The sequence below is a fragment of the Odocoileus virginianus genome, chromosome 3, assembly GCF_023699985.2.
Source record: "Odocoileus virginianus isolate 20LAN1187 ecotype Illinois chromosome 3, Ovbor_1.2, whole genome shotgun sequence".
NCBI lineage: Eukaryota > Metazoa > Chordata > Mammalia > Artiodactyla > Cervidae > Odocoileus > Odocoileus virginianus.
Window position 1 is genome coordinate 39,656,078 of NC_069676.1, and position 14,808 is coordinate 39,670,885.

Genomic DNA, 14,808 nt, shown 5'->3' on the forward strand with positions numbered 1-14,808 from the left:
TGTGAGAGTTGGATCTTGAAGATGGCTGAGCACTGAAGAATGATGCTTTTGAACTGTGGTGTTGGAGAAGACTCTTGAGAGTCCCTTGGACTGCCAGGAGATCAAACCAGTTCATTCTAAAGGAAATCAGTCCTGAATATTCATTAGAAGGACTAATGCTGAAACTGAAACTCCAATACTTTGGCCACCTGATGCAAAGAGTGGACTCACTAGAAAAAGCCCTGATGTGCAAAAGATTGAAGGCAGGAGGAGAAGGGGACAACCTAGGATGAGATATCTGGATGACATCACTGACTCAGTGGGCATGAGTTTGAGCAATCTCCGAGAGATGGTGATGGACAGGGAAGCCTGTTGTGTTTCAGTCCAGGGGGTCACAAAAAGTTGGACACCACTGAGTGACTGAATGACAACTACAATGTACATACATATACAAACTTTTCTACTCAGCTTGATAAAGCCTTGAGAACAACAACAAAAGAGACAGACACATTGGAAACTAATCTAAATGAAATGGGAGCATTGAATATGAAATAGAAAAAGTAAAGCAAACTAAATAAAAGTAAAACATCATCATGTAGTCCAGTTGTTTTTAAACATGTTGTTGTTCAGTCCCTAAGTCATGTCTAACTCTTTGTGACCCCATGGACTGCACCATGAAGTCTCAAAGAGTCACATGACTAATTGACTGAACTGAACCAAACTGAAGATTATGGCACCTATGAATGGAGATGGTTCAAGTAGGCAGAGAAGAACATGCACTCGCCTCTGCCTGCCAAAGCACCAAAATTGCAACTAGCTGTTAAATAACTATCAGCAAGAGGATATTGGAACCCACCAAAAAAGGCAACCCACATCCAAAGACAAAGGAGGAAACAATAAAGAAGTGGTAGGAGGGGCACAATCACAATGAAATCCAGCTCCATACTCATTGAGTGGGCAGCCCACACACTGAAGAACAATAATACCAAAGAATGTCTCCCACTGTTGTGAAGGTTCTGATTCCCATGTCAGGATTTCCAACCTGGGGATTCAGCAAAGAGATTAGGAATTCCCAGGGATTTTGGATTTGAATGCCAGTGGGATTTTGTTGCAGAACATCTATAAGACTGGGGAAACAGAGACTCGACTCTTGGAGGGCACAACCAAACCATGTGTCCACTAGGACCCAGGGGAAAGGAGCAGTGACCCCACAGGAGACTGAACCAGACATACTTGTGAGTGTTGGTTGGATCTCCTGCACAGGTGTGGGTCAGCAGTGGCTCACCTTGGGAACAAAAGCACTGATAGCAGTAGTTCTGGCAAGCGCCCATTGGTTTGAGCCCGACTAGGGAAGCCAGTAACCCTACCATAGAACCTGTAGACTCCAGGGCTTGGTTGCCTCAGGCCAAACAACTAACCAGGAAGGAGTACAGTCCCCCCATTAGGAGACAATCAGATTAAAAAGTTTTACTGAGCATGGCTCTGCCCACCAAATCAAGACCCAGTTTTTCCCACCACCAATCACTCCCATTAGGTATCTGAACAAGTCTCTTAGATAGCCTCAGCCCCCATAGTATAGAAAAAAGAAACAAGAATAACTATAATCCAACAGCCTACAGGATGAAAACCACAATTAGAGAAAATTAAACAAAATAAAAAGGCAGAGGATTATGCCCTAGATGAAAGAACAAGATAAAACCGGAGAAAATCAACTAAATGAAGCGGAGATAGGCCACCTTCCAGAAAAAGAATTCACAATAATGATAGTGAAAATGTGATTCAGTGATGCCATTCAACCATCTCATCCTCTGTTGCCCTCTTCTTTTCCTGCCGTCAATATTTCCCAGCATCAGTCTTTTCCAATGAGTTGGCATTTTGCATGAGGTGGCCAAAATATTGGAGCTTCAGCTTTAGCATCAGCCCTTCCAATGCATATTCAGGGTTGATTTCCTTTAGAATTAACCTGTTAGCTCCACACCATTCAAATGATATGACACTCAGCAATCTTCTCCAGCACCACAATTAGAGAGTATCAATTCTCTCTTTATGGTTCTTTATGGTTCAATTCTCACATTTGTACATGACCACTGGAAAAACCATAGCTTTGACTATAAGGACCTTTGTCAGCAAACTGGGGCCTCTGCTTTTTAAAATGCTGTCTAGGTTTGTCATAGATTTTCTTCCAAGAAACAAGCATCTTTTAATTTTCTGGCTGAAGTCATCATCAGCAGTGATTTTGGAGCCCAAAAAAATAAAATCTGTCACTGTTTCCACTTTTTCCCCATCTACTTGCCATGAAGTAATGGGACTGGATGACATGATCGTCATTTTTTGAGTGTTTCATTAATTTTAAGCCAGCCTTTTCACTCTCCTCTTTCACCTTCATCAAAAGGCTCTTTAGTTCCTCTTCACTTTCTACCATTAGAATGCTATTATCTGCATATCTGAGGTTATTGACAGCTCTCCTGGCAATCTTGATTCTAGCTTGTGCTTCATCCAGCCCAGCATTTCACATGATGTACTCTGCATACAGGTTAAATGAGCACAGTGATAATATACAGCCTTGATGTACTCCTTTCCCAATTTTGAACCAGTCTGTTGTCCCATGTCTGGTTTCCCAATTTTGAACCAGTCTGTTGTTCCATGTCTGGTTTCTAACTGTTTCTTCTTGACCTTCATATAGATTTCTCAGGAAACAGGTAAAGGGGTTTGGGATCCTCATCTCTTTAAGAATTTTCCATTGTTTTTTGTGATCCACACTGTCAAAGGCTTTAGCAGAGTCAGTGAAGCAGAAGTAGATGTTTTTCTGGAATTCTCTTGCTTTTCCTATGATTCAAAGGATGTCAGCAATTTGATCTCTGGTTCCTCTGCCTTTTCTAAATCCAGTTGGCACATGTGAAATTTCTCAGTTCACATACTGCAGAAGCCTAGCTTAAAGCATTGTATTTTGAGCATTTCCTTCCTAGCACATGAAATGGGTGTAATTGTGTGTTTAGTTTGAACATTCCCTGGAATTCCCAGGGATTCTGACTTTGAAGGTTCATGAGATTTGATTACAGAACTTCCACAGGACTGGGGGCAAAAACAAAATATTGTGCGCACCAGGAGTCAGGGGAAAGGAGCAGTGACTCCGCAAGAGACTAAGGCAGACCTGCCTGTGGGTGTTTGAGGGTCTCCTGCAGAGATGTGAATCAGCAGTGGCCTGCCATGGAGACAGGGGCACTGGAAGCTGTAGTCCTGGGAGGCATGTGTTGACATAAGTCCTCTTGGAGGTTGCCATTAGCCCTACCATTGAGTCTATAGACCCCAGGACTGAGTCACCTCAGGCCAAACAACTAACAGGGAGGAAGAACAGCCCCACTTATCAGCAGAGAGTTGGATTAGAGATTTGCTAAGCAAGGCCCTGCCCACCAGAGCATGACCCAGTTCTCCCAACAGCCAGTCTCTCCCAACAGGAAGTTTGTATGAGACTCTTACCCACATTCATCAGAGGGGAGACAGATGAAGCAAGAACTGTAGTCCCACAAACTCCAGAAGGAAAACCACAATCACAAAAAGCTAGCCAAAATGATCACATGGATCACAGCCTTGTGTAATTCAATGAAGCTATGAGCCATGCCGTGACAGGCCAACCAAGATGTACAGGTCATGGTGGAGAGTTCTATAAAAATGTGGTCCACTGGAGAAGGGAATGGCAAACCACTTAGTATTCTTGCCTGGAGAACCCCGTGAACAATATGAAAAGGCAAAAAGATATGACACCAGAAGATGAGCCCCCAGGTCGTTAGGTGTCTAAAATGCTACTGGGGAAGAGAAGAGAAATGGCTCCAGAAAGAAAGAAGAGCCTGGGCCAAAGCAGAAACAGTGCTTAATTGTAAGTGTGTCTGGTGGTGAAAGTAAAATCTGATGCTGTAAAGGACAATATTACACAGGAGCCTGGACTGTTAGTTTCATGAATCAAGGTAAACTGTATGTGGTCAAGCAGGAGATAGCAAGCATGAACATCAATATTTTAGGAATCAGTGAACTAAGATGGACAAGAATGGGCAAGTTTAATTCAGATGACCGTTATATCTACTACTGTGGGCAAGGATCCCTTAGAAGAAATGGAGTGGCCCTCATAATCAATAAGAGTCCAAAATACAGTACTTGGATGCAGTCTCAAAAATGATCAAATGATATCCATTCATTTCCAAGGCAAACCATTCAACATCACAGTAATCCAATTCTATGCTCCAACTACCAATGCTAAAGAAGCTAAAGTTGGACAATTCTACAAAGACCTACAAGACTTTCTGGAACTAACATTTTTTAAAAATGTCCTTTTTATCATAGGGCACTGGAATGCAAAAGAAGGGATACATGGTAACAGGCATGTTTGGCCTTGGAGTACAAAACGAAGCAGGTCCACACTCAATAAGTCACCAAATTTGGAAAACTCAGCAGTGACCACAGGACTGGAAAAGGTCAGCTTTCATTCCAGTCCTAGATAAGGGCAATGCCAAAGAATGTTTAAACTACCACACAATTACACTCATCTCACATGCTAGTAATATTATGCTCAAAATCCTTCAAGCTAGGCTTCAGCAGTACATGAACTGAAAACTTCCAGCTATACAAACTGGGTTTAGAAAAGGCAGAAGAACCGGAAGTCAAACATCAATATTTGTTGGATCATAGAGAAAGCCAGAGAATTCCAGAAAAAGTCCTGCTTCATTGACTATACTAAAATCTTTGTGTGGATCACAAGAAACTGTGAAAAATTCTTAAAGAGTTGGGAATACCAGATGGCCTTACCTCTGTCCTGAGAAACCTGTGCTGTTCTTAATTGCTTAGTTGAGTCTGACTTTTTGCGACCCCATAGACTGTAGCCCACCAGGCTCCTCTGTCCATGGGGATTCTCCAGGCAAGAATACTGGAGTGAGTTGCCATGCCCTCCTCCAGGGGATCTTCCCAACCAAAGGATAGAACCCAGGTCTCCCTCATTACAGGCAGACTTTTACCATTTGAGCCACCAGGGAAGCCCAGAGAAACCTGTATGCAGATCAAAAATAACAGTTAGAACTGGACATGGAACAATAGACTGGCTCAAAATCAGGAAAGGAGTACCTCAAGGCTGTATATTGTCACCCTGTTTATTTAACTTCTATGCACATTATGTTATGGAAAATGCTGGATGATTCATAAGCTGGAATCAAGATTACTGGGAAAAACAGCAACAACTTCAGTTATGCAGATGATACCTGAGTTCAGTGAGAGAGTCAGTGCAATCATTGAGTCAGCGCAGAAAATGAAGAGGAACTAAAGAGCTTCTAGATGAGGGTGAAAGAGGAGAGTGAAAAAGCTGGCTTAAAACTCAAGATTCAAAAAGCTAAGATAATGGCATACAATCCCATCACTTTATGGCAAATAGAAGCGAAAAAAGTGGTAACAGTGACGATTTTATTTTCTTGGGCTTCAAAATCACTGCAGACAGTGATTGCAGACAGGAAATTTAAAGAGGCCTGTTCCTTGGAAGGAGAATTTTTATAACCCTAGACCACATATTAAAAAGCAGAGACATTACTTTGCTGACAAAGGTCCATCTAGTCAAAGCTGTGGTTTTTCTAGTAGTCATGTATGGATGTGAGATTTGGACCATAAAGAAAGCTGAGTGTGGAAGAATTGATACTTTTGAACAATTGTGCTGGAGAATACTCTTGGGCTGCAAGGAGATCCAACCAGTCCATCTTAAAGGAAATCAGTCCTGAATATTCATTGGAAGGACTAATGCTGACGCTGAAGCTCCAATACTTTGGTCACCTCAAGGGAAGTGTTGGCTCATTGCAAATGACCCTGATGCTGGGAAAATTGAAGGCAAAAGAAGAGAATTGTGGAAAATGAGATGGTTGGATGGCATCACCGACTCAATGGACATGAATTTGAGCAAACTTCTAGAAATAGTGAAGGACAGGAAGCCTGTAATGTCACGAAGAGTTGAAGACAGCTTAGAGACTGAACAACAACAACAGCAGTGTCATATGTGAAAGTGGTTACAAGAGTAAACCCTGAGTTCTCATGCCAAGGAAACATTTTTTTTCTATTTCTTTAATTTTGTATCTATATGAGATTGAAAGTTTACTGCTATGAGCCATGAATGACAGGAGGATTCTTGGCCTCTGGAGGAGAGGAATTCTCTCTGGGGCTATTGACAAGGCTTGATAGTACAGAGCTTTTTGTGTAATAAAGGTTTATTAAAGTATAAAGAAATAGAGAAAGCTTCTGACATAGACATCAGAAGGGGACAGAAAGAGTGTCCCCTAGGTAGTTTTTAGCAAGAAGTTATTTACCTGTTCAGTTCAATTCAGCTCAGTCCAGTCACTCAGTCCTGTTCAACTCTTTGCAACCCCATGGATTGCAACATGCCAGGCTTAGCAAACTGCTCATTAGAGAAAAGAAATGCTTCAAAACAGAGTTGCACCAGGCCCCTCACCCACAACATGTATTTTAAGATAGCATTGGTACAAGGTGTGTCATCCCCGGCCATAAAACAATTGACATGAGTCTTGAAGTAAGGCACATCTCCAAGCAAATACATAGCTCATTGGCATAACTTAAGAAAACATTTCCATAAGAAAAACGCATTGGTTAGCTCAAGGTTTGAGATAAAGTTCAGTTCAGTGTGAACCAGGTGTTGTCATGACAACAGGGTTACAGGGTTAGAAGAGAAAAGAAGAAAAAAAAAAATGTCTGCCACTTGCAGTTTTATTTCCTCCTACTGCTTGGGGACCTCTGGCCTCCCTACCAAGGCTCAAGATGATGGATGTTCACTAAGCTTATTGTGGTAATCATTTCACTATATGTAAGTCAAATCATCATGCTGTATACATCAATCTTACGCAGTTCTGTATGTTAATTGTATCAATAAAAATGGAAGAAAAAATAATGAATAATGTTAGGTACAACAATTTATAAGAGGTTTCTGAGTGTGATGTTTGTGAAAAGGTTATGAATAAGGCACATGAGTTATGTTTTACAAAAACCAGTGGATAGAGGAAGAGCAGTTCAGTTTTACTTAACTGAAAAATCACCCGCTTTCGAAGTCCCAGCTTAAATGCACCCTCCTCTGGGGCCCTCACAGTTGGCACCCACTGCTCCCCTACCTCTTTCACGTTTATCAATCTATCACAGTGGATGTTGCAATATGTCTTAAAGCAGAGTTATTTGTGGATAAATCTTTCTTTTAACCCTGTAAATTGTTAATCTTTTCAGAGGAGAAGTTGTGCTTTTTTCCCTTAAATAAAATACTTTGACTCCAAAGATTGCCTAGACCCATTCATTGAAGAAGTAGGTTATTAACAGGTATGTGACAGAATAAATTTTGCTTCCATGTTTTCTACTTTATAGAGTCTGAGAAGTTAACTATGCGATACAAAGTTTGATTCTTAGAGTTCCATGAAATAAAGTATTTTAGAGTTGCCTATTGAAAATTACAGTTATAGTTGCCTATATAAAACACACCTGTCCCCTCCTTCAGACCTATTAAATCATATTCTCTAAGTGATTCTTAAAACAAGGCAAGATTGAGAAACATACATGTAGCACAATGTTTACATTACATTAACAAGGAAATGAAACTCTGAGATTAAATGACATGACCTAGTTGACACAATGTGTGGTACTTGCTAGTTTACATGGTAAGTCAACTAAAACTTGAAATTCCATTAGATGTGTCTTTCAGCTGAAACCAGTATTTATTGTAAGTTATTTCCAAAACAACAAAAAGTCTCACTTTTCCATCATTTCCCTCTTACATCTAAGATTATACATTTCTGTAAAACCATATAGTCATCTACTAATATTTATGGTAATGCAGGTAAATTCCAATCTATGGTCATACCACCCTGAATGCACCCAATCTTGTCTTTCTTTTTTTCTTTCTTTCTTTCTTTTTTTTTTTTTTGGCTGCACGGGGTCTTCGTTGCTGTGTATGGGCTTTCTGTCATTGCAGCAAGCAAGGGCTTCTCTGGTTTCAGAATACAGGCTCTAGGTGTGTGGGCTTCAGTAGTTGTCGCACATGGGCTCAGTAGTTGTGACTCGTGGGCTCTAGAGAGCAGGCTCAGTGGTTGTGGAACACGGCTTAATCATTACCCAGAATGTGCAATCTTACCAGACCAGGGACTGAATCTGTGTCCCCTGCTCTAGACCACCAGGGAAGTCCTAGATTATTTTCCTGATGAGAGTTTCATTTTTCCTAATTCTGCTTCAAACATCTTTAAACTCCTTTATCTGTCTCTAAATATTTTACTAATTTATTTTTATTTGTTTTGCTTTACTATTTTACTTAGGTCAACATTAATCATGTTCCAGTGTGAGTCCTGACTTACATATTTTGAAATTAAGAAAAGCCATCACCTATTTTGCTCTCAAAATTCTCAAATTAATATGAAGAAAATTTAAGACATTTGAATCCAACAAATGTTTATTCAAAGGCTGTTAATTGCAAGAAACCCATAGACCATTCAACGATGACTAAGTCTTAATCCTAAGTAGCTTACAAGCTGTTTGTGAAAGTGACAGTGTGATCCAACAATAATAAAAGGTAGAATAAAAATGGGCTAAAGGAAAACTATGGAATCAGTAATAAAGGAGCTGATAACCAAAGTGGCAGCATAACAGCATATTAAATCTAGACAATGTATTAAAAGCAGAGACATTACTTTGTTGACAAAGGTCCATATAGTCAAAGCTATGATTTTTCCAGTAGCCATGTATGGATGTGATAGCTGGACCATAAACAAGGCTGAGCACTAAAGAATTGATGCTTTTGAACTGTGGTGCTAGACAGCAAGGAGATCAAACCAGTCAATCCTAAAGGAAACTAGTCCTGAATATTCATTGGAAGGACTGATGCTGAAGCTGAAGCTCCAATATTTTGGCCACTTGATGAAAAGAGCCTACTCACTGGAAAAGATCCTGATGCTGGGAAAGATTGAAGGCAGGAGGAGAACTGGACAACAGAGGACTAGATGGTTGGATGACATCACTGACTCAATGAACATAAGTTTCAGCAAGCTCCGGGAGATGGGAAAGGACAGGGGAGCCTGGCGTGCTGCAGTCCATGGGGTCACAAAGAGTCAGACAGGACTGAGAGACTGAAGAACAACAATAAACCAAAGTAAAAGTCCCAAGAGGAATGACATGTCCATAGACGAACATAGAGGTACAAGTCATTCTACTCTAAGGATAAAAATAATGACTCATGAAATCGTCTGAAAAGTCCAAAGCTGGATAAACCTATATGGTTACAGAACAGAGTGTATTGATGACCAGCGCAGAACATGTGATTGAAAAGGTGCACCAGGACCATGTTATGAATCAGGTTATTTTGAATCATGTAAAGCTTGTTTAATATATATGCCTAAAAAAAAAAAATGCCTATGTCACCTTCCTAAGAAATTTGATCCATGAGCCCTAGGAAAATTGGATATTTATGTTATGATCAGTCAAATTGGGTAACTGTTTTGTTTTTGTTTTTTTTTTTTAATTTATTTTTTTTCATTTATTTTTATTAGTTGGGGGCTAATAACTTTACAATATTGTAGTGGTTTTTGCCATACCTTGACATGAATCAGCCATGGATTCACATGTATTCCCCGTCCCGATCCGCCCCCCCACCTCACTCTCCATCCTATCCCTCTGGGTCTTCCCAGTGCACCAGGTCCAAGCACTTGTCTCGTGCATCCAACCTGAGCTGGTGATCTGTTTCACCCTTGGTAATATACATGTTTCGATGCTGTTCTCTCAAAACATCCCACCCTCACCTTCTCCCACAGAGTCCAAAAGTCTGTTCTGTACATCTGTGTCTCTTTTTCTGTTTTGCATATTGGGTTATCGTTACCATCCTTTTAAATTCCATATATATGCATTAGTATACTGTATTGGTCTTTATCTTTCTGGCTTACTTCACTCTGTATAATGGCCTCCAGTTTCATCCATCTCATTAGAACTGATTCAAATGAATTCTTTTTAATGGCTGAGTAATATTCCATAGTGTAAATGTACCGTAGCTTCCTTATCCATTCGTCTGCTGATGGGCATCTAGGTTGCTTCCATGTCCTGGCTATTATAAACAGTGTTGTGATGAACATTGGGGTGTGCATGTCTCTTTCAGATCTGGTTTCCTTGGTGTGTATGCCCAGGAGTGGGATTGCTGGGTCATATGGCAGTTCCATTTCCAGTTTTTTAAGGAATCTCCACACTGTTCTCCATAGCAGCTGTACTAGTTTGCATTCCCACCAACAGTGTAAGAGGGTTCCCTTTTCTCCACACCCTCTCCAGCATTTATTGCTTGTAGACTTTTGGATAGCAGCCATCCTGACTGGCGTGTAATGGTACCTCATTGAGGTTTTGATTTGCATTTCTCTGATAATGAGTGATGTTGAGCATCTTTTCAAGGTGAAAAGACAGCCTTCAGAATGGGAGAAAATAATAGCAAATGAAGAAACAGACAAAGGATTAATCTCAAAAATATACAAGCAACTCCTGCAGCTCAATTCCAGAAAAATAAATGACCCAATCAAAAAATGGGCCAAAGATCTAAACAGACATTTCTCCAAGGTAGCAGTGTTAAATAGCAACTTTCTTGTTGCCATTTTAGTATAGTTCACATTAGAAATCAGAAAGGAGTGTCATTTCTTTGGTATCCTTGCTGAAAAACTGAAATCCAGAGATAAGCTTTTCCTAGTAGCAGCAGCATTAAATGGAGAACAGTAGAGAATATGAGTGTTTTTAGAAAAAAACAGCATCATCTTTTCATAAATATCAACTTTCTCCATAGAATGCTCCTCAGAGCCCCCAGTACCTCCTTGTTCCTCAGGCTGTAGATAAGGGGGTTGAGCATGGGGGTGATGATAACATCAAACACAAAGAGACGCTGGTCCACATCTGTGGGGAGAGAGGAACCTGGGGTCATGTAGATGATCATAGCTGGACCGAAGTAGAGGCTCACTACACTGAGGTGGGAAGAGCAGGTGGCCAGAGCTTTGTGTCTGCCCTCAGTGGAGTTCATATGGAGGACAGTGAGAAAGATGAGGATGTAGGAGGCCAAGACGAGTCCAAAAGGTATAAGGAGGAAAACAATGCCAGTTATTAATACCACCTTCTCGTAGGTTGAGGTATCCTCACAAGAGAGCTTCAGAAGGGCCATAATTTCACAGAAGAAATGGTGAATTTTTCTGGAGTCACAAGTAGAGAAATTCATGGCATAAACTGTGTGCATAAGGGAGATGAGCATACCCCCAACCCATGAACCAATGGCCATTTGCAAACAGACTCTGGGGGTCATGATGACTGGGTATCTGAGGGGGTTGCAGATGGCCAGATAGCGGTCAAAGGCCATGAGTGTCAGGAGAACACACTCAGCCACTCCTAGCATCACATAAAAAAATATCTGTGCTCCACAACCAATGCGAGAGATGAAACTCTGTCCAGAAAAGAAATCAGTGACCATCTTGGGGACAGTGGTGGAGATTAGGGTGAGGTCCATGAGAGAGAGCTGGCTGAGTAGGAAATACATAGGGGTGTGAAGATGGGCATCACCCCAGATCAGTAGGGTCAAGACTGAGTTTCCAGTGATGGCTACCCCAACAATAACGAGAATTATGGTGACGAGAAGGCCAGGATGCCTGGAGTCTGAGAAGAGGCCCAGGAGAATGAAATCAGTAATGGAGGATTCGTTTCCTTGCTTCATGTCTTAGTTGACTGGTTTGATCTGAAGGATCAAGGGAGAAAAACACAGAAAGTGAGACTGCTCTTCCTTTGTAAATATATCACTGACTTTTATCTTTTCCTGAAAATCAAATATTTATGAAGTGAATTCAAATATATAATAGTATATTTAAATGTGGGCAAGATTAATGATTTGTCATCCACTAATATTTAAAAACATTATTTAGCAATCCATCTGACAAAGATAGTCAATGCAAATAAAGAAAATATATTTTGGTCATATTGTTTAGCATTGTTTGGCACATTGTTGCTACAATTTCATAAGAATTAGAAGTGTGATCTTCATTCAGTATGAAAATTCCATATATCTTGGTGGTGTGATATACACCCAGACTTCTTCCAAAGTGGGTTTTAATGCGCAGCCACCACTGGGATCTGGAATGTTGGCATATTTATTGCTTGTAGATTCTCCAACTAAGTCTAGATATATTCTTAGGGGACTCACAGATCGCAAAGCAGGTGGCCTGGTTATGGGTGAGAAATTTTACTGCCTAGTTCTGTAGATAGATGTCAAGAAGAGAAGGTGGGATAAGTAAGGATAAGGGAGAAATCTGGGAAGTGGAGAGACATGATGGAAACACAGAATGACAAGTAGCAGTTTTGTGATGGAAGAAGTATCCTTTTTCAATCCACCTTCTCGCGAACATTATTCCAATGATATGTCTGCCTGACCATTCTATTGAAATCATATCACTGGCTTGCTTTATTCCCTCACCCTTATTTTACATTCCTTCATCATTTGAAACCTTACTATTATTTGCATGTTTATTTATCTATTGTTTGTTCCCCCCATGAAAATGCAGGTTCTCTGAGGGCAATGTATTGATTAAGTATTATTTTCTCAGTGCCAATAAAGTACCTGGCAAGTACCAGGCACTCAGTCAGAGTTTATGGGACACAGAAAAGGATGAAAAGCTTCTATACATAGAGAGAGAGTTGAAAAAACAGGGATAAAAACCAGAATTCCTAGCAGAGTATCATTATATAAATGGCTTAATCGCATGCTCCTGGTGCTGACATTGATGTTCTACTTCCAAGAAACTCTTTATCTGCTGGCATTTTCCATGATTTTCCAAATCCAAGTTGGCCTCATTGTTCAGCTCCTCCAACTTCTATGCACAACTAAGGTCCTAGAGCTGCTCAGCAAGGAGTGGAGTGGAGCTGGACTTTTGACTAAGGGGAGGTGGCCTGTGCAAAATCAAAATGAAGAGCATGAATTTTCCAGCTCTGGATATGGCTATCTCATACATATTTCTAAGTTTAAAGAATTGACAAAGTGATTTTCCAACATGATAGCATTGTGTTAAAGTAAGCAAATGAGCTGAGTTCATCTCACAAACGAGTGACTAGGGAGAGGGTTCTATGCAGCCCTGCCCTGGCCTTTATGATTGTATGTTGAATTTACAAATTCAAGCATGAATTTGAGCATACCTTGGTGAATGTGTAAATCTGAAGCCAGTATTTTAAATATTTATGACTATATTGAATAATACATTTCTTTTTTTGAAACTTGATTTGCTTAGAACTTCTTTCCAAAGCCTAGAGAACAACAAAGATGTTAAGATGTGTTTGATTCTTTGGGACTCTATGGATTGTAGCCCACCAGGCTCCTCTGTCCATGGAATTTCCCAGGCAAGAATACTGGAGTGGGCTGCCGTTTCCTTCTCTGGAGAATCTTTCTGACCCAGGGTTCAAATCCATAGCTCCTGAATTGGCAGGTGGATTCTTTACCACTGAGCCACCAAGGAAGCCTGAATAATAAGATGCTCTTTTTGAAACTTGGCTTGGTTAGAACTTCTTCCCAAAGTCTAGAAAACAACAAAGATGTCTTTTTTTAAAAAAACTTTTTATTTTATATTGGAATATAGACAATAATGTTGTGATATTTTCAGGTGGGCAATAAAGGGACTCTAAACCACATCTCTGAGAACAAAGAATTGCATCTATGTTTACAACATAAAGAGTTTAACTATTTTTCTTAAATTCACCGGTTACTAACTAGTAACTGATCAGCTTAATACCATTATAAACTGTGTATATGTAAATACAGATGATCCATGAACTTTATTGCGACCCCATGGAGTGTAGCCTGCCAGGCTCCTCCACCCATGGGATTTTCCAGCCAAGAATACTGGAGTGGGTTGCCATTTCCTTCTCCAGAAGATCTTCCCGACCCAGGGATTGAGCCGGGGTCTCCTGCATTATAGGCGGACGCTTTACCATCTGAACCACCAGGGAAGTCCCCGTAATCTGCCTCAGGGTCTGGCAATTCACTGAATTCTCATGCAGCTGCTCAACTCTCCAGGAGGGTTTTATCATACAGCTGGGAGTTTATTCTGAAGCACTTTGAAGATGTTACCCTACATAGAAGGTCACAAATTATTTCTAACTCTTGTGTCTCCCCACAAAAGCTTAAGACAATTACTTGTTTCTCCACTGTGGGCTACCTTGGTATCATATGTGTTGTCATCCTTGTCACCTCCTGGAGATTCTTAATTCTTCTATATCTTCCTTAGTATCATGCAGCTCATCAAGTCAAACATTAGGCTCTTTATGGGTAGAATAAAGTCATAACTAATGATCTTGGTGAAGTTGGTACTGCAAGCTCATAGCTGATTCAGAATATCTCTGGTAGGCCATGAAGCAGAGATTAAATACAGCACTGTGGACAGGAGAGATACTGTGAACTCTCTGGGGAATGTGTCAGCTCAGTCCAGCCCTGGTAGGTAATTAGCTCAGCTACCAGGGGGCAAAGCCAAATTCATTCAGAGAAAAAAGTCACTCTCAGCTCTCTGCTCAGCAGGATGGTGGTTAAAAAGCAAAGTGAGATTTAAACTCAGATTCACCACTTTTTAGTACTTGCATGACCTGGGAAATTTCCATTGTCTTCCTCACTTCTGTTTCCTCATCTACAAATTGGTGATAACAATAGACCTTTCTCATAGTGTTGTCTTCAAGGTTAAATGTAATAATGAGTGTGAACAGTATATCCTAATTGGCCATAATAGCCTTAAGATGAATTTTTAGGAGTCAATTGCATTACAAAATATCTAATATTGA

General features: G+C 40.5%; 1 protein-coding gene across 1 annotated transcript; it reads right to left on the reverse strand.

Annotated features, from left to right (window-relative positions):
• Positions 1–10,765: 10,765 nt before the first annotated feature.
• On the reverse strand, positions 10,766–11,710 carry LOC110152609 (olfactory receptor 2T4-like). The gene has a single exon (XM_020916400.2). It carries the CDS (start codon positions 11,708–11,710, stop codon positions 10,766–10,768), a length of 945 nt encoding a protein of 314 aa, XP_020772059.2.
• Between the last annotated feature and the right edge of the window lie 3,098 nt (positions 11,711–14,808).